The sequence below is a fragment of the Rutidosis leptorrhynchoides genome, chromosome 2 (genome assembly GCF_046630445.1).
Source record: "Rutidosis leptorrhynchoides isolate AG116_Rl617_1_P2 chromosome 2, CSIRO_AGI_Rlap_v1, whole genome shotgun sequence".
NCBI classification, from domain to species: Eukaryota; Viridiplantae; Streptophyta; class Magnoliopsida; order Asterales; family Asteraceae; genus Rutidosis; species Rutidosis leptorrhynchoides.
The window spans coordinates 410,271,281-410,291,411 of record NC_092334.1 but is presented as its reverse complement, the minus strand read 5'-3'; the positions used below and the strand labels follow the sequence as shown (position 1 = coordinate 410,291,411).

Sequence of the window (20,131 nt, the reverse complement as noted above, 5' to 3'; positions counted from 1 at the left end):
TAGTATATTTATCGTCTAGAGGTAATGATGCACATTTTAGTTTAGAACTAAAGTCTTTACACATATAACTTCTATCAGCACCTGTATCAAACATAACAGAAGCTAGTTGATTATTAACGGTAAACGTACCCGTGACAAGATTAGGATCCTCACGTGCTTTACTGGCACTAACATTAAATGCCCTCCCACGTGCGGGTTCTTTGTTCTTCTCCTTATCAGGGCATTGATTTATAAAGTGACCAGACTTCCCGCATCCAAAACATTTCTTGACATCGGTCAGTTTTGTCTTTACTTCAGAAACGGTGGCATAACAATCTTTCGCCACATGTCCTTCCTTGTTGCACTTATCACAGACCACTTGGCAATAACCTGCATGATGTGTGTAACATCTTTTGCAGAACAGATGAGGTCCCTTATAGTTTGGACTTGCAGTTGCCCCATCTTGTTTACCTTTAAAAGTTTCTTGTTTCTTCAGTTGAGTACTTTTGCCCTTGTAGTCTTCCCATTTCCTATTTCCTTCAGTTGTCTTGACTTCGGTAATTGGTGCCTTAATCGAACTCTCTGTGATCTGGTCCATGAGTTGGTGTGCCATTTTCATGGCTTCCTGCATCGTATTCGGTTTGGACGATGTAACATTTCCTTTGATATTGATCGATAAACCGTCAATATACATTTCTATCTTTCGTTTCTCGTTTGGCACCAATTCGGGACACAACAAGGCTAGTTCCATGAAACGCTTTTCATAGTTATTGAGATTCACGCCAATAACCTTCAGATTACGTAACTCAGATTCTATTTTTCTGATCTCGTTTCGAGGACAGTACTCCTCGATTAGCATCTTTTTCAGTTCTTCCCAAGAGATATCATATGTCGTATCTATTCCTTCTGCTTTAGCATAATTGTTCCACCAAGTAAGTGCACCGTCTTGCAACGTGCACGAAGCATACTTTGACTTGTCTCCGTTCGCACAATTACTGATTTTGAAAACGGACTCCATCTTTTCAAACCATCGGGTTAGACCGACTGGTCCCTCGGTTCCACTAAACGTCTGTGGTTTGCATCCTTGAAAAGTTTTTTATGAGCATCCGTTTCGTGAATTTGTGTTTACGGCTGCTGCTTTGGCTGCTGCTTCGGCTGTTGCTTTTGCTGCCTCGGCTGCAGCAATTCTTTCATTCACACGTTTCTCGACTAGTTGCTCAAACTCAGCATCCGACATTTGAGACATGTTTCTTCAATAAACACAACAGATATAATTTAATCATATAGAATATTATAGGTAAAATGAGTTGTCAATAGTTAATCGTAGCATATTAATAATATGAACCGATTATTATAAAAGCATTTTCTTCTTATTAGCATTTTATAATTATTTCTAGGGTATTACCTACCCGTTAAGTTCATACATAATAGCTAGTACAAGGAATTAACTACTAAAATCCTAAAAATATTCCACTATGAAAAATTATAGCGAGTTACTACGTTATTATGTAATAATAATAATAAGTATTAATAATACAAATAATCATTCCATGCATTTATTATTAATAAACCAAAATAATACAATACCATACAATACCGATATTTTACATATGATTATTCTACATAACAAGATAGAGTAGCACACATAAGCAATAGGATAGCGCATGGAAGATTTATGGTTGCGAGGTCGTTTATTCAGAACCATCAGAAACTTCTTCCCATTTGGTTCTCTCTGCCAATTCTTTGTGTGCACATGGTCCGACAGACATTCTGGCAGTGTATTTTATTTTTGGTTGGGGTTTTGAGGTACCCGTTGCCTCATTGGGTTTAATACAATAAGGGTGGTTACGGATCGAATGGTCCTGTTTCTTTTTAATAATTAAGGACTTTTTATTATTGTGGTTATTTTTATTATCTATAGCAAGTTGGAATTTCTCCTTAGTGATCTCTTTTATTTCATTAGCGAAATCCTCCTCCTTACTTATCTCGTCTGATGACGAACTATCTGAGTCATGTGTAGGAGAATATGATGACGAACTGCGAGAATATGTACCGGTGGTCATGAACCGAAATCTGCCAGGCGTAATCGGCACAACCCGCCCGTCGGCGGTATATCTGGACCAATGTCCATATTTGTTTAGAAATGGACGATCCTCGTTTACTCCAGGGATCATGAGTCCATGCCAACGATACTGTGGCTCCGGAAAACTAGAGTTGGGTGGAGCTGGAACCTCCTCTGGGTTTACCGGGAGTTGAGATTCCCCGGCTAACACAATTTCTTCTTTAATAGGTATTGGAACGCCCTTTTCAGTTGTGGATAGAATAGATTCAGTGTCCGATTCCGAGTCGTACAAAATGATAGGATTAGAAGAAGTCATCTATCACATAATTGAAACAACAATTACGTTAGCATATAAATATATTACATATAATGTTTTTGACCAAATGATAAGCAAAAGTCAGTAAAAACAAATATGGTCATAGTCCAGACTCACTAATGCATCCTAACAATTACCAGTTAAACACACTAATGTAATTTCTGGTTCCCTATGACCTCAAGCTCGGATACCAACTGTAACGACCCGTCAAAATCACTATTGACGCAGCACGTTAATCATTGATTCCACAGTGAGGTTTTGACCTCTATATGATACGTTTTGATAAAATATTGCATTCATTAAAATAAGTGACTTTCTAAACATAGAAAGTTATAAACATGTGGGCAAGTGCTTAGGTATAAGCAAAACCTCGAAATACATAAGTCTTTAATTTACAGGTTGACATCACAGTCCAATTATTTATTACACAACGCAGTTTTATTTTGAATGCAATAAACTTTGTACAAAGCATGAGAGACTCCATGCAGGCAACAAGCACATCACAGCGGAAGCATTCTAAGGACCTGAGAATAAAACATGCTAAAAAGTCAACACGAATGTTGGTGAGTTATAGGTTTAATTGCTCGAGTCATAAACATATATAAAGATAGACCACAAGATTTCATCAAAAGTTTATCAATAGATTCTACGTAACAGAGCACCCTGGTAACTAAACTTAACGCTATAGTGATAATTACCCCATTCGTTTTAATACACACAAACCAACGTGTCTTAAACTCAAATAACATACGTCCGTTAAAAGGCTAGCGCTCTAGCTCGGACGGGGATGTCAAGCCCTATAGATCCATATACAATTATTCGCGCCCACCAGTCCATATCCTATGTACTGGCAGCTACTAGTTACCAAAGCTAAGGGATTTTCGGTTTAACTCAGTGTAGAATTTAGTATGTACTTGTGTCATATTGCGTTTAAAATAAATTGCATGTATTCTCAGCCCAAAAATATTTAAAGCATTTAAAAAGGGATCTATAACTCACAGTTCAATATTGCGATTCAATATTGTAGGCAAATTGCGTAGACGTAATGATGGTAGACGACTGTATGGCTGGTCTTGGATTCAAGAACAATACCCAATATTTCCTTATTTTAAAACGGTTTGAAACCCGAATTAAAAATATCCTCGAATATACTTTATTATTATTAAACTTAAAATTAAAATTATAATTATAATTATAAATATAAAATTTACGTACAGAAATGATTATGAAAAATTCGTCGAGCAAAACTGACCTTTTATAGTACTTTTCGATTTACTGTAGCTCATGCGATCGCATGAGTTTTCAGTGTTTTTGCCATGCGATCGCATGGCCGCCTTTTCCGTTTTTGTTTGCTAGTTCGCCGACAGCAAAAGATTTTTACTGTAGCAAATAGTGTTTACCGTAGTAAATAGTGTTACTGTAGCAAATAGTGTTTAATGTAGTAAATAGTGTTTACTGTAGCAAATAGTGTTACTGTAGCAAATCACTGTAGCAAAGTCATTTTCACTGTAGCACTATAGCAAAATACGGTTTCACTGTAGCAAATAGTGTTTTACTGTAGCAAAATCATTATTACTTGTACATATATATATATATATATATATATATATATATATATATATATATATATATATATATATATATATATATATATATATATATATACATACATACATACATATATATATATATATGTATATTTACATAGTATTAAATCAAATAGAGAATTGGTTTAAATTAGTCGAAATTTTCCGGGTCATCACATCGCATCGTTCTACCTCCTCATATTCCTGTATTTGATCCTGCTGATATACCTATTCTGTTTCCTGAAGCCTGGAGAATCAAACAAGAGGAGCTATCTGAAGAGAAATTAGATAAAGATAAAGATAGATAGCCCTCTAGTGCTTAAATTGTATCTTTTGTTTATTTCATTTTTCATTATGATGTTCTTGTAATTACTGTATATACTCTGTTGTAATGAAAGTGAAATGAGTTTATCTTCAAAATCATATCAAATTATAAGATATGGATAACTCAGCAAAAGATCCCAAAAACAAACTTAAAAAGGGACAAATTTACTGCCTATTTTTCATTAGGTCCCTCGGTGCTGGCTTTAGTATTTTCTCTATATGTCATAGGTTTTGTCATCATCAAATAGGGGAAGATTGTTGAGTCTCCAAAATAATTAAGGATTTAATTATGACAAAACTGTAATTTATTTGCACTAAAATGTTATGTGCAGTCAGCACAAGTTTGTTTATGTATAGACAGCAGATATTGATGTGTCAAGTGTTTAGTTTGCTGCTCAGTCTACCAGCACAAGGTAGACAGTGTTCTTCAATCAGCACAGGATGTGTACTCAGCAATTCTAGAATATCAAGTGACTCAGCAATGAAGAACCAGCACAGCTGGAATGCAGCTTACTACACAAGACAGTTATGCTCCATTATAAGCATAGTAGTTTTCCCGAGTGGTCTACATCAATGATACTATTCAACAGAAGTCAAAGACAAAGTTGAACAGAAAAGGACACTCGTCGGCGGCTGACAAGTGGCCTTACAAGACCACGTGGGAATGCAGAAGTTTAACGCATGTGCAGACATGGGTTATACTTTGTCAACACCCAGGGAACACAACATTCTATTTGTTTAATCAAATAGTGGTGCCAAACCGAATTGGGATGTTCCTGCAAATAGCTACCAAAGAGGAAAGAGGAGAGCATGCTCTCTGATGCAGTTGTCCCCACAAGTACAGACATCCTATGTAGCAGTGGACAATAGAACCATTACACGGTTAATAGGACTACTATAAATTGTTGTATCCACTATTGTAACAACTAGTGGTGTGGGTTTATTTATTTAGAGTCAAAAAATGTGTAATAGCTTTTAGTTTACCTCTTAGCTATATTCTAGGTAATCTGTATCAACCAAAGTTGTAATTCTTTGTGATTCAATCAATAAAGAATAACCGTTGAAAATTACCTGTGACTCTATTTAATCTTCATGTTTGAATACTAATCGTGTTTAACTGTTAAGTTAATTAAAAGAAATTGTATTCACCCCCTCTACAATACTCCTGTTGTTATCAAGGGACCAACACATACATACATCACATAGAACATATAATAAGAGAAAGAACTGAAATGCATTATATATTTATTACTTAACTTCTCTGTATATTTTCTGCATATTATAGCTGTGATATTGAAAGGGGCACAAAATGTTTTCCAAATATCAAGTTTATGATTATATGGTCTTTAATCCACCACACTTTTTTCTTATAAGGACAAAAAACTCACGTATTCTGCACCAAACTATACATGTTCTCATTCTCTCTGCCAACACACACTTCACATTATCTCTTTTTCACTTTGAAACATGGAATTTGTAAATATTAGAGATAAACTACAACATGAACAACAAACTTACATGAAGCAACAAGAATTAGCAGCTCATCAAGAAACCATCCAAAGTACATCTTCACCACCAACAACCACCGCTTCTCCGCCGTCCCCATCGGCATCTCCTACCCATGAATTCTCATTTACCATCTCCCTCAACCCTCAAAAAACCACACAAAATGGTCATAACTATAGCACTTATTGTAATAATGATACTTACAACGATGACAAACACCATACAACCACCTCAACACCATCGTCCGGACCGTTGACCGCCATTGACTTATCCCCAGCTGATGATATCTTCTTTCATGGACACCTCCTCCCTCTACATCTCCTCCCTCATCTTCCTACATCGCCTCGTTCATCGACGAATTCAGTGGACAGTTTTACCCTTCCGATGAAAGATATCCTAAAAGACCAACATAACCCTATTGGCAATACTAGTTTTCATTATCACCAAAGAAACACCTTTTCAGATTTCAACTTGCCCAACAAAATTGCTAACCATACTAGACCAAAGTCGAAATCTTTTTCCATATTCAGTCGACCCAAATGCAAAAAAGGGTCATTTCATGATGACAAAGAACCAAATCAAGAAGATAAAGATACAAATACAGACATAAACAACAACAACAATGACAACTCTAAAAAGAAACAGCTCAAGTTAGAAGTGTCTAAACTTATCAAAAGGTATATGAAAATGGTGAGACCATTATTATCATTTCAGAAGACAAAAAGGTCTAATACCGAATTTAACCGACAACAACCACATTCATATTCGGGTAATTTGTTGAGTTCTAGTAGTAGTCTGCCAGTGAGAAGAGTTGAGATTTCAGCTCCGGTGTCTATGAGGACATCTCCGGCGAATAGTGGAGTACTTCGAGCTTCCGGTACTGTAAGTCCGGCTAAAAGTACAACAAGTGATAGCACTATGGAAGAATTGCATGCTGCCATTCAAGCTGCTATTGCTCATTGTAAGAATTCCATTTCAATGGAGGACAAAATTAACACTTCAAAAGAATAACCACAAAATTCCATTTCTAAGGTATAATCAATCCTTTTACTTGGTGTAAATATTAATATCATGGTTATATAATTTTGTATATTTGATCTTATAATTCAGTGGGATTATTATATTTGTTTTGATTGTACACATGATGTACATTGATATAAATATATAATAAACAAATGATGAAATACTACGTTTGTAATAAGGTTTAAATTTAACTATATATTCATCTTTACATAAATATTTTACATATATACAGAACTATTTGGATGCATAATGATAAACACAATGCGTTTAATTAATTGGCCAATACCAGTCAAAGGGAGAAAAACTGATTAAGTTGATCATATTCGAATTTAATCAGTCGATTGGTCAAAGTCAATGTCGTTAAAGTTAAAAGTATTCCGGCTCCCGCTCCTAATATTGATGCTCAAGTTCTGACACTGTTAATCAAGTTTCTAAGGTATAATCAATCCTTTTACTTGGTGCAAATATTAATATCATTGTTATATAATTTTGTATATTTGATCTTATAATTCAATGGGATTATTACATTTGTTTTGATTGTACACATGATATACAGGGATATAATAAACTTAACAAATGATGAAATACTACTATCTGGTTAGATTTAAAAATTAATATACATTTCTGGGATTTGTGTTGGCCACTAACGTTATTATTGTTAAAGATAGAACCCATATATGTGATATTATATTCCACTGAAAAATAGTTTTCAATGACAATTCATAATTATTATTACTCTATTAATTGAGTTAACAGAAATCGTCAATTTATTGACGATTTAACTGTTACTTAGAGCCTAAATTGAACTTTAGACATGTTTAAAATACATGAAAATTTGACTATACCATTTTCATGGCGTGGCACACTTTTTTTATTTTTTATTTTCCTACTTATTGGCCGGATTGGAAGCAATCTCTTTATATGTAGAACATTGAGAGAGATGAGTTTCTCTACTTTTAGGGTGTTTCACTTAGAGTGGAGAAATAACTTCTCTTTATTTTAAGGTGTGGGAAGGATTGTCTACATCTTAACTCTTACATACCCTACTTTTTACCTTCCAAATACCTTTCTTTTGTGGGAATGAGTTTTGTTGTTGTGGTATTAATTATAATTTTAATAATTATTATTATATATTATATATTTTATAATTTTATATATTATACATATACATATTATACATTATACATATAATAATATAAGTGACTTCATCTAATATCCATGGGAGCCTGGGAGGTGGACAGGTGGAGGTCCCAATTTTTGTTGTTTGAAGAATACAATTTGCTGTATGGTACCAATAAACGACTAATATCATGTGTTTTGTGGAGCCACTATATTATTCCATTTCATTTTTCACATAATTTGCTATTGTCAAAAAGTACAAGTTTCCGGTGCTAACTTTTTAACTCAACAAATTCATGATTGCCGCCGAGTTCCATAAAAAGAACATTAAACTCTGAATTTGGAAAAAATAAATAACACAAAATCTTTTATAAATAAGACAATGCTTCAACAAGGTTACCCCTTTGAGGTTTAAATTTAAGATTGGTTATAGTTAACCAGTTACTACTAAATAGTTTCTTTTGAACGGCCAAATAAACATTGAATAGTTAATTTTTTGTATTCCTATAATCTTTGACACCTTAATAACTCGAGGTACGAACCTGAAATGAGAAAATAGTAAGAAAAAAAAAAACTTAAAAATGGATCAAACTGTAATTAAGATGAATCGGACTTGCATTTTACACAAATCTCTTAAATTTATTATTCATCTACTCTCAAGGTACACCACCTATAAAAGTTGTGACTAACAATATGACCGCCTATAAAATTTGGCGTCGGGTGCCACAAAGAAAAGACCTTTTAACTAAATTATTTATATAGTTATTATGACATAGAAAATGTTTATCTATTTTACGAATTGTTATAAATGTAAAAATTTCAAAAGAAGTATAACATATGTTCATCAAGTTCTAAGATTTACCATGTTCGAGTTATTCGAGAGAGCGAGCAATCCCACACCATACTCTATAATACGCAGCTCATCAGTAGTATTTCCTCGCTATTTTCAATTCTTCACTAGCCTTCACAAGATTCGATGAGACCTCTTGCAAGAATGCCAGAGCTCCATCCATTAGGTTATCGTTTAACAAAGATTTACCTATTTATTATAGGTATTAGAGAATTAGAGACAAGGTTACGTAATCATGTGATCATGACCAAGAAATGCAACCTGGTGAACAAGATAAATGTCAACAATTTTGGAGATCAAGTTAGGAGTACATATTGTGTACATATTTTTTCAATATATAATATTCCATATAATGTTGTATTATCTTTATTGTCATGTATTGTACTTTTATGTTTATATATATATATATATATATATATATATATATATATATATATATATATATATATATATATATATATATATATATATATATAAAATGAGGATCCATGGAGAACCAAAGATAATAGAGAACCAAGAGAACCATCGAACTGTTTCAGACTTGCGTGTAGATTGAGTCAATCTGCGCTCGTGCAGATTGACTTTTTTGCAGTTTTTTTTATGCAGATTGACTTTTTTTGTGCAGATTGAGAAAAAAAAATTGCAGTTTTTTTTTGGCAGATTTACTTTTTTTGTTGTGCAGATTGACTTTTTTTGCGCAGATTGAGGAATTCTTTTTGCAGTTTTTTTTATGTAGATTGACTTCTTTTTGTGCAGATTGACTTTTTTTTGTGCAGATTGACTGTTTTTTTTTTCCGTTTTTTTGTCAGATTGACTTTTTTTTGTGCGGATTGTTTGTTTTTTTACGCAGATTGAGAAGTTTTTTTGCAGTTTTTTTTGTGCAGATTGACTTTTTTGTGTGCAGATTGACTGTTTTTTTTCGCAGATTGAAAAAAAAATTTAGTTTTTTTTTTTTGACAGATTGACCTTTTTTGTGTAGGTTGACTTTTTTTTTGTGCAGATTGACTGTTTTTTTCGCAGATTGAGAAAAAAAATTTGTAGTTTTTTTTCCTTTTCCTTTTTTTTTTTGCAGATTGATTTTTTTTTTTTAAGATTGATTTTTTTTCCACAAACTGAAACTCAATCTGCCCATAGATTGAAGCTCAATCTACACATAGATTGAAGTTCAATCTATGAGTTCTATGAGTTCTCTCCCACCCTTAGTTCTCTCTAGATCCCTTCACTATATATATGGTATGAATTGACTACCTTCGTTCTTGAATCGTGTGTTCACTTTCTCTATAAAGTATTTCGACCCTACGATTGCCTCGGTTGCACGAAATCTTTACAGAGATAAGACAAGAACGCAATCAGTGTTACTGATCAAATTGTTAGAGAGTATGTGTGTGTTTTCTGTGTTTTAGAATGAAAGCAAAGTCCTCTATATATAAGAGGTGAAAAGGTGCGACGAAAGGATATAACCTTTCAATGTAAATGTGCAACCTTTCAACGAAAAGATGCAACTTTTCATTTACATCTTTTAGAAATAACATCACTCTTCATGAAGAGATGTAACCATTCGTGGTTACCTTCCCATGAAAAGATGTAATTTCCAATACATTATCAAATTAACCCGAACGAGCGTGCACTCCGCACTCTCCAAACTCGTCATTGAGCCTAATTCGATAATCCTTTGCTTTCTAGTAAATCCCAATTAACTAAAATGATTGTTGTTAACACTAAAATCACTAACAAATCCCCCCCCCCCCAGATTTTAGTGTAATCCTTGATTTACTAAAATAATCAAACTAACCGAACAAACTAATGCATAATTGGAAATGTTCGTGAAGAATTGAATTTCCACTTAGTATAATATTTACGAGAATTCGAAAATCAGGGTGTTCATGAAGAATTGAACCCTTCAATTCATATGAAAACTATAAAATAATATACACATCAGTTTCTTACATATCCCTAAGACAATCTTGACATTATTATAAGCCATGTGTCCCAATCCTTCAGTGAACATATTGGCAGCTAAGTCCAAAGCTCCATTGAAGTAGCAAAACTTCATGTTCACATAGGTAGTTCTTTTACATCTTGCACCCGCATTTGCAATTTTTCAAAAGAACTATTAAGAAGTTAAACTTCAACCTAACTTCACTTATGGGTCTAAACACATACTTTGGGATCAGTATATTTATATGTTTCAATCTTCAGAAAGTAAGCTTACCTCATTGAATTCAGCTCCTAGCGTTGTACTATAAAGGAATTGGGCGTCTCACTTTGGAAGATCTAGCTGGACTTCAATCCCACAACATTAGCCGACTTGTGCGCACTTAAGTCTCGGCCTAATTCTTTTCGTCAAGTGATCCATTCAAATTTTGTTTGAACTCAACAAAATCTATAGATATCACTTCATTCGTGATCAACTCACGAAACACTATATGTATAAGGCATAAGTGTCTAGACTTTCACTTGTATAAGTACATGCCTTAGTCACAAGACATCCCATCACTAGGGATCACCATAAACTTTAATCTTATTCATTTTGACTTCAATCAATTTCCTTTTCCAATCCTTTTATCCAAGCATTTACCAAGTCCTTATTATACCATAAGAAACTCATGAGTTCTAAAATTAATTGATTGATTAGTTATTTCATATGTCCACTTTTCACAAGTCACCAATGTAATCCTATAATTTTTACAACCTTGATAATGGGCCCTTATTATCATAATGTGCACAATTATTACTATTACATTGAACATTAAGATTTTATTATTATAAACATACTTTAGTCAATCCACTTGTGATGACCCGAAATTTTTTGACTAATTTTAAATCAAACTCTCGATACGATTTAATATTTTGACATGATAAGAAAATTCTATTAGGTTGAGTCTCAAAAATTTTGAACTGTTTCATATAGTCAATTGACCTTCGACCAATCCCGACGATTCACGAACAACTATTTGTATATATATATATATATATATATATATATATATATATATATATATATATATATATATATATATGAATATTACTTGTATATATATATATATATATATATATATTTATATATGAATATTACTTGTAAATATATAAGATTATATTTTAAATTTATTTATTTAAATATATATATTTTTTATATTTATTTATGTAATAAAACCAGTTAATAAAATGTATTTATAGTATATTGAAAATAAAGGATTTCGAGCTTAAATAGTCAACGGTTGTAATACTCGGTTGGCATTTTGTTAATGTTCATATAGATCTAATACGAGTTTATGAAAATTTAAAATAAAAGTTAGTCTGTAAATCGATTACGAAAATTATAGGTTTGGTAAAAAAATATTTTTACCTTTTTAGTTTAAATTATAATACTCCGTACATATCACTTGGAACTTAAAACAAATATTAGGCGAATCTTTTTGATCAAATTTCAAACTGTTAATGACCATAATAAATAAATGGACGTAATTTAAAAATTTGAGTTTTTTAAGAACACTTTTATATATTAACTGTTTAGCAATGAACATGATAGCACTCCGTCGGAAAAGTGTCAACACATAAATTTTAAATTGAAGGCTGCATTACTATTGGGCACTATTCTTAATTGATTATCACTGTTCTTAATTGATCGTCATTTGTCCTTAATTGTTTGTCATTTGAATCAATATATACAACTGCATATTATTAAAGTAAACTACTGTGCCTAATTGATTCAATTAAGTGTACCGTTTTTGGATTCTAGGATGTTATTTATATTATATATATACAATATACACATCTATTAACACAGACAAAACACCCCACCTTCATTCTTTCTTTTTATGTTGACAACCACACATATATTATAAGTATTACTTTAGTTGCAGTATTATATCCTAGTGACTATATATGCATATAACAATCACCCCACTTTTACATTCAAAAGCTTGCACCCATAGCACCAACTTGAAGCAACCGAAATTTTTATTTTTACTTGAAGGAAATCTTGCTTATGATACTCTTCGACTCATATTCAAACCTACCCGGAATCATATTCGGGTGTATGGATACCGAGTTGAGTTCGAACTAAGACGAAGATGTTAAGACAACCGGGGTATTGGGAATGAACTGAGGGTCGTTATCTTTTGATTTCTCAAATGGGTTACTTGAAGTTTTATTATTGTATTTTGAGTCGGGACTCGACCGGGGTTTTATTATTTGGAGACGTCAAGATATCATGGCTTAACCCGTTAAACTACACACCGATAGTTAATATGTCGAGCCCATTTGCAGCTCTCACGCTGATAGTACCAAAACACCTTGACCCATTTGTGACCTTCTGCTTCAATCCTATTCGAAACACACAACCATAGACCTTCCAACACCACAACCCAAGTCACAACCACAACTGTGAGAAACTGCTCCTGCTACAGCAGTTTCTGTTTCAACTATCGTAAAACACCCACCACCACCTTAACACGACTCCACTACCACCCGTCAAAACTACCACCTCTCACCATTGTTAATCACCTTACCATAAACCACCTATGAGCGTTCCCCATTTCAATCGATCACCACCACACTCCCTCCACTGCAGCTCAATTTCGTCACCCATATCAACCACCATCGCCACCCACAACCAGCACAACACCATCGCTATCAAACCTGCTACAACCACGATCAAATCACCTTCAACCTTCAAAACCGACACCCTACATCACCATGTTCACACACATAGTTGTTGCTACGCTTTTGTTTCTGCTCTAGCTGCAAACAACCACCTCAACATTCGTACATAAACCACGATCGTAATCCACCTCAACCGCCATTTTTTTATAATTTTTTTGTTTCTTCGTCGTTGAATAGATGCACCTGCAGCTAAACTTTTCGGTTCTATTTGGCTTTAAAGGTAACAAGTGGTGTGATGTCACATTTACTTCAGCAAATCGAGAGAAGAAAAGGAGAAAATAAACCCTTTTACATTCATGTTGTCGGCCAGTATGTTTTTTTTGTAAGTGCAATTTAGTTACCGAAGCTTTTATTAATTGATGGGACTTGGGCCGTAACATTTAAACTATAAATCGGGCTTAGTAATTGTTTCTTGGACTTACCTGATGTTGGGCTTATGAAACTATAAATGGGCCGTATCATTTAGTTCATATAGACTAGTGGGTCGGTTTGCTATTTGAGCCGAAGTCCAAAGTAGATAGATGATAGTCGATTTTTGTTGAAAATGACAATGGTGGTTTGCTACGTGATAATAATCTTATGATGATAATTATGATATGAATATGATGATGATTGATGTGCTAAATGCGGTATATAATTTATCGTTGGAAAACACCGGTTAAAAGGACTATTACACACTACGGGCAGTGTACCCGATCGTGTAGTAGTATAGATAGTGGTTTAGTTCCGTGTATCGTTCCAAGGACAATTTGTACGAGTCAAATTACAATTAGAAACTATATTATGATTAACTAATTAAATGAAATGAAAGGTACGAGATTTTATGGTTTTGTGGCTATTTAACGATTAGCCAAATCAGAGAAGATTAAAAGTAAAAACAATATTTTTAGTCTTTTAAGTTTATATAATGAAAACAAGTGCAAAGAAAGCAAATAAGATAGTTTGATTTAGATCAAAGAGACGAAATGTTCATCTAGATATTTTACTCTCGGTATTGGATGTAAGTTTTGATATTAAGGCCCGATTGAATGATTATGTGTGTAAGTTATCTAATAGGTCCACCAAGAGTTCTCTTTAGTAAACATGCAAACACAATTACAAGATCAAGGGTTCCCTTTTCACTATAGTTCTTGTATTTGTAATCGGATAAATTAACTAGTTCTAAGGCTTGAAACTTGACTTCTAAGTTCATAGTTATCAATAATTGTACAAACGTTCGTTGCATACAATTCATCCCTATATCGTCTAATCAAATGAATCTAATATACCCACCTTGGTCTGGTTTAGTAAACAATCAATCTAAGACAAGTTGATTGTAAATCAATATGATAAATCAACAAGAGTTCTTTTTATCAACAACATATCAATCAACTAGTTACAAATGATTTTTAACATCAATAAGCATGTTCTTGAATCAAGCTTAAAACTATCACACAAAATACATTCAATTCATAAAATTACATCCAATACCTCAGTTATTAATCTAGACAAACATTATAGAGTTTAGCCAACAATCATATTAACAAACAAAATAGCAATCAATTGATAAGTAGAATTCATTGTTAAGAACAAGAAATCAACCTAATAGAGAATGAATCTTGAATGGAGAAGGTGTTGAATCTTGATTCTTGGGATGTTAGACCTCTTCAAAGAGCTTGGAGTTCTCCAAAATAGCTCCTAAAATCGTCTTCTAACTCTTCTGGTTCGTATCTGATCGTCTCTGGCAACTGGTCTCTCAATCATTCACTTTTAAAGTGGGTCAAAAGTCAAAAGTAGGCTGAAATCTACTACTGGAAGACGTCCCAGATTCTGGACGGCGTCCAGTTGTAAAGGGCTGGACGACGTCCCAGATTCTGGACGGCGTCCAGTTGTAAAGGGCTGGACGGCGTCCCACGTATTTGGATGGCGTCCAGTTGAACTGATGTTCACTGTCTCGTTTTTTCATAATCTCCCTTAATTTGGATGGAGTCCCAATCATTTTGGACGGAGTCCAACATATCTGAAGCCTTGTTTTATCATTTTAGAGCGCTAATTTGACCATAACTTGTATCGGGATCAACTATGATGATATCACAACTTATAGCACGGTCATAATTCACCAAAACTCTTTATAAACCACTTTCCGATACAATTTATATACCTTTGTGTATTACTTGTAGAAACCGCCTTAACTATCCTTGATTCGAGAGTATTTATTATGATATTGCGATAGATATATATGATGAAATCGAGCAATATCAAACACCCCACACTTAAACCTTGCTTGTCCTCAAGCAAATCTTTCTTACAAAGTAGAACAATATCAAACATACTAACACAATTTAAATTCCACACAATCACACAAATCACTCGAAGCACACGGAACACATAAGTTTATATGAAACGCAACTCACGCTATATGAAACACACGCTTTAAGTAAATCACACCTTTATTGGAATCACACTCATACTTTATTCACAATGAGAACACACGCACACATTTTTGGGAGATTAGGACCTTATGAAAACGTTTTATGTTTTTGAAAATATAATGCTAGTTTTTACACTAGGCACGTTTTCCAATTTTGTAGGATTTTCTGAATTTTGAAAAATGAGTGCGGGTTTCCCGCTATTGGTCAAGCCAATCCCTCCCATGGTACCTAACATTGCTAGATGTTGGTAAGAAAATAATGTGCTTAGGAGGATACACATTACGTCCGGATATCATTGATAATTATGAGGTAATCATCTAATCCGTTAAATCAATCATATAGATTGAGGATCATCAGGCTTAAAAGCTGATTAATCTTTAATGAGATTATCCATCCGGGGATCTGATAAATCACTAACATTTTGTATATACATGGTGCCCCCCCCCCCCCCCCATTTTACTAGTAAATCTCCCTCATTGAGACAAACTTTGACTACCAGTTTCTCTGTTTGACGTTGAGGCCTGGTAGATTTTCAGTCGATGTTAGTAATGACTTTTCAAGATTTTTTGTCACCCTACAACTGGTCTGGACTACATCTTCTGAATTAAATCAGCAAGTGTGTCATTCGGAAGACTTTACTTCTTTGAGGATGGAATGGATACATCTTATGGGTAATAATAAAGTGGTCAGACGCAACATTGTCCTTGTTAGGAGAAACAATGAAGATCGTCCTATTTAAGTTTTCGATCTGGCGCGGATCCGGTTTTCGACCACGCTATGCAATCACCGCTCTCTCACGGTTTACACTCATTTTGGTACAAGTGACCTACAAGTTAGTTTTACTAAACTAGTAGGATTTTCATCCAAATAATTGAATGATAGTGCAACTTCAAAGACTATTAATAATTTAAAACATAACTCAACATTTCTTTTTATAGTTTTTAGAACACAATGTATGTAACATGGTTTTTGGACAATTTTCGTTTCTAAGGCTACCTGAAAATTTTAAAATTTTACTCATAAACGCCTTAATTTTTGTAAAACGAATTCCCGATAAATTTCTATCTCCCACCCCACACTTGAGATCATGCAAGGCCCTCATTGTATGAAATCAGAAAAAGGATTAAATTTATTCAAATTTTTAACCTGTAAATCGTGGAACATGTTGACGGATGCCGCTGAACTTATTGCCAGCATAAGAGCATCGTCCATTCCGCGATTATCATCATACACACATCATAATATCAAATGTTGCTGAACTTAATGCCAGTCTTTGAAGTTCAATCACGCTGCACACAATAACAAACCAAACAAATAATACTAAAAATAACGGTGTTTTTACAACCACAACCATTATCAAATTAGTTAAAATTACAAAGCAAACATTCTTTTAATACACACTATAACAAATAAATAGATAGTCTCAAAGTAATGTAACAAAATGATAATAGGCACGCAGGCCTTCAGTTGTCGTAAGTCCAAAAGTAACTTCCTGAGCCATCTCTGCTTAGGCGTCCCTGCGGGTATTGCTACTCAAACCTGTTCCTTGCATCCTGCATCGAAGCGTTAGCATCATAAATTGGGTAATGAGGAGGTGGGTTTTGCGGATCAGTGTAGTTTGTGGGTGTCAGGCATGTTGTCCTATAGTAATGATCCGGGTCAGAATAAAATAACTCAGTGTTATGGTTATTCCAATCAATACCATAATTGTTCCACCCCCTGATCATGTACTTGAGTAATCTGGCATTGCTCCATTCTTTGTTGACTATCCCACATACAGTTGTTATGTGTCCTCTGTTCACCCGGACTCAACCTCATGTTATTCACACTATTAACCAAATTATCCCAACTAGATTGGGACGGATTCCAAGGACCTTGATCATGAACATTAGTCTGAGCTTCCATTTCTTCCTCCTTCTTCTTCTTCTTCTTCTTCTTCTTCTTCCTGTTGAACATTTGCTCCACTACTACTTGCTCCACCTGCGACAAAAGGCACTAAACGCCTACTTCCGTCGTACATAAGAATATCAGCGTTGACATACGAAACTTTCTTTATAGCTTTCATGTTGTGATCACACTCCATCAATCGGCTGAAATCAATGTTAAAGTGACGAGCAATCCTCGTGATATAGTGGCCCCCAAGAAGCGGCTTTTCTCTCCGTGTCTCAGTGGCGATGGCTAGAAAATAGTTCCCTATCAACCCCGGAATATCAGTATGGAAACCCCGTTTGATTTGATCCATTATCCATAGATCCATCGATTCAACTTTTTCATTTCCCTCGACTCTCGCATTGAAAGTGCATGCGACAAGTCGATGAATAAGTCTATCATCCGGGCTTGCAATTTCATTATACCGGCGTCTGCTCGATTTAAATGGCCTAGATGCATTTGGCCCACAAATTCGTCGCCAAAAAGCTAGCTCATTAAAGGTAACTCTACCATGGTAATCGGAACCTCTCAAGTAAGTTCCCAATTGGCTGTCGGTAACTTCCTCGAAAATGCCCAACACTCTACATAACTCAAATCTTCTTATACCTCTATCTTCACCCCCTAATCGAAACCGAAGAAAATCATTCGACATATGAACACGAACATTATTAAACCTTAAAGTTGAGTAAAATTCCTTTAATAATACCGGATAAATTTGTTCGCGGATGCTAAAAACGTGCTCCCATGCGTAGGAAATGATCCTATCGTAGGGAATGGCTAACAAACGGGAAACATGGAGGTGCATACCCGCCTCATCCAATGGGGCCCAAACAAAATACCACGTGGCATTAATTGGCCTACTGTTTATCCTATTAAAGGTCTCTGCGTAATCGTCGTCGTTCCGAATTTGTCTCAACCAAACTTGAGGATCATTTAGATCCTCCTCTTCTTCTTCGGAAGATGATGAATGATGTTGTTGTGGTGGTGGCGGAACGTTTCTTGATGTTCTGCCTCTTTTTGGTTGTCCACCTCGGCTAGGTTGTCCTTGCAAAACACAATAACACCAAACAAAAAGAACATAGAAACCGCTGTGTTAGTGTTAGCTAAAAACATAACCGAGTAGCAAGGGGATTTATTCATTCTAAATTAACCATCAACTTAGGATTTAAACATGTTGCATTCATAGGTCATAATATGTATATCTTGCATTCTAATGATTCAAACAATTTTCATAACTCAAGTATAACAATATAGCTCAATATGAACATTCATCTATGTTTTAATCATACAATATAATCAATCCACTTCAAAAAGGCTTACATAAGTGAAATTTAAGCATACATCTTTAAAAAGAACATCACAAATCAATTTATGCTTGAATTTTAAGAGAATTCAATTCATGACCCGGCCATTTTGACATTATTAACACCAACAACATATTAAGCATTCACAATCTTCATAAACATCACAAACAAACACAATATCCTAAAGTAACAACCCTAATTTCGGATTTAATCACTACAAACCCTAGGTTCATGACCACACCCATTAAACATGTAATTATTGCAAAATCAAGACATAATGGGTAATTAAACAACTAAGACATGTTAATCTAAGCAATAATCATGCAAATCGAACACCTCACACTTATCTTTCACCAGATCATACATATAATCATACAAATCAAGTATTTAAAAAAGAAAAGTGTGAAAAGGGAGTATCAATATCCTAGATGACATGATCCAAGCTTGGAATTGCAAGAAGAAATCACGAAATTGAAAGAAGAAATTAGGGTTTTTGAGAGTTGGTTCGTTTGTAAGAGAGAAAAATAAAGAGGAGTGTGTTTTGTGGTTGAAAATTGGGTTAGATAGGGTATAAAACGCGTTTATTTTTTTCTGGGTCAGGCCGTCTGGACGGCGTTCAAATTTTAGACGGCGTCCAAATATGAAGGACTGGACGGCGTCCCAATTTTTGGATGGCGTCCAGTTGTGAAGAGGAGGATGGCGTCCAGTCTTTTTGGACGGCGTCCAAATGATCTGCAAACGGCTAATCAAATTTTCAGACACTCGCAAGTTAAAAATCTCATCGTATATCATTTTGCACAAAATAAAAAAATCGTACAAGTAATAAATACACAATTCAAAGTATTTACACTCGTAAACCTTTTTTAACGAGTCGTTCACCCAACTCGTCCCCATTTTGATATTAAGCTTTGTTCTTGAAGTTGAGGCTAACCTCGTCTTCGATTTCCAGGGGACCATCAACATAGTGCTTGACCCGGTGGCCATTCACTTTAAAAATGTCGCCCTTCCAGTTCACCACTTCAATTGTACCATAAGGGTACACTCTTCTAACAACAAA

General features: G+C 34.5%; 1 protein-coding gene across 2 annotated transcripts; it reads left to right on the top strand.

The window, feature by feature from the left end:
* Positions 1-5,678: 5,678 nt before the first annotated feature.
* LOC139892286 (BRI1 kinase inhibitor 1-like) lies at positions 5,679-9,073 on the top strand. Of its 2 annotated transcripts, none has more exons than XM_071875337.1 (2): positions 5,679-6,805; positions 8,968-9,073. In XM_071875337.1, the coding sequence occupies exon 1, from the start codon at positions 5,735-5,737 to the stop codon at positions 6,782-6,784; it is 1,050 nt and encodes a 349-aa protein (XP_071731438.1). In that variant the 5' UTR covers positions 5,679-5,734; the 3' UTR covers positions 6,785-6,805; positions 8,968-9,073. The 2 variants fall into 2 exon arrangements, with proteins under 2 accessions (XP_071731438.1, XP_071731437.1); XM_071875336.1 differs by lacking the exon at positions 8,968-9,073 and adding an exon at positions 7,086-7,481.
* Positions 9,074-20,131: the final 11,058 nt, after the last annotated feature.

What these genes read in the sequence shown, in the direction of transcription:
- LOC139892286 (XM_071875337.1), top strand. Translation starts at nt 5,735, where the DNA reads ATGGAATTTGTAAATATTAGAGATAAACTACAACATGAACAACAAACT.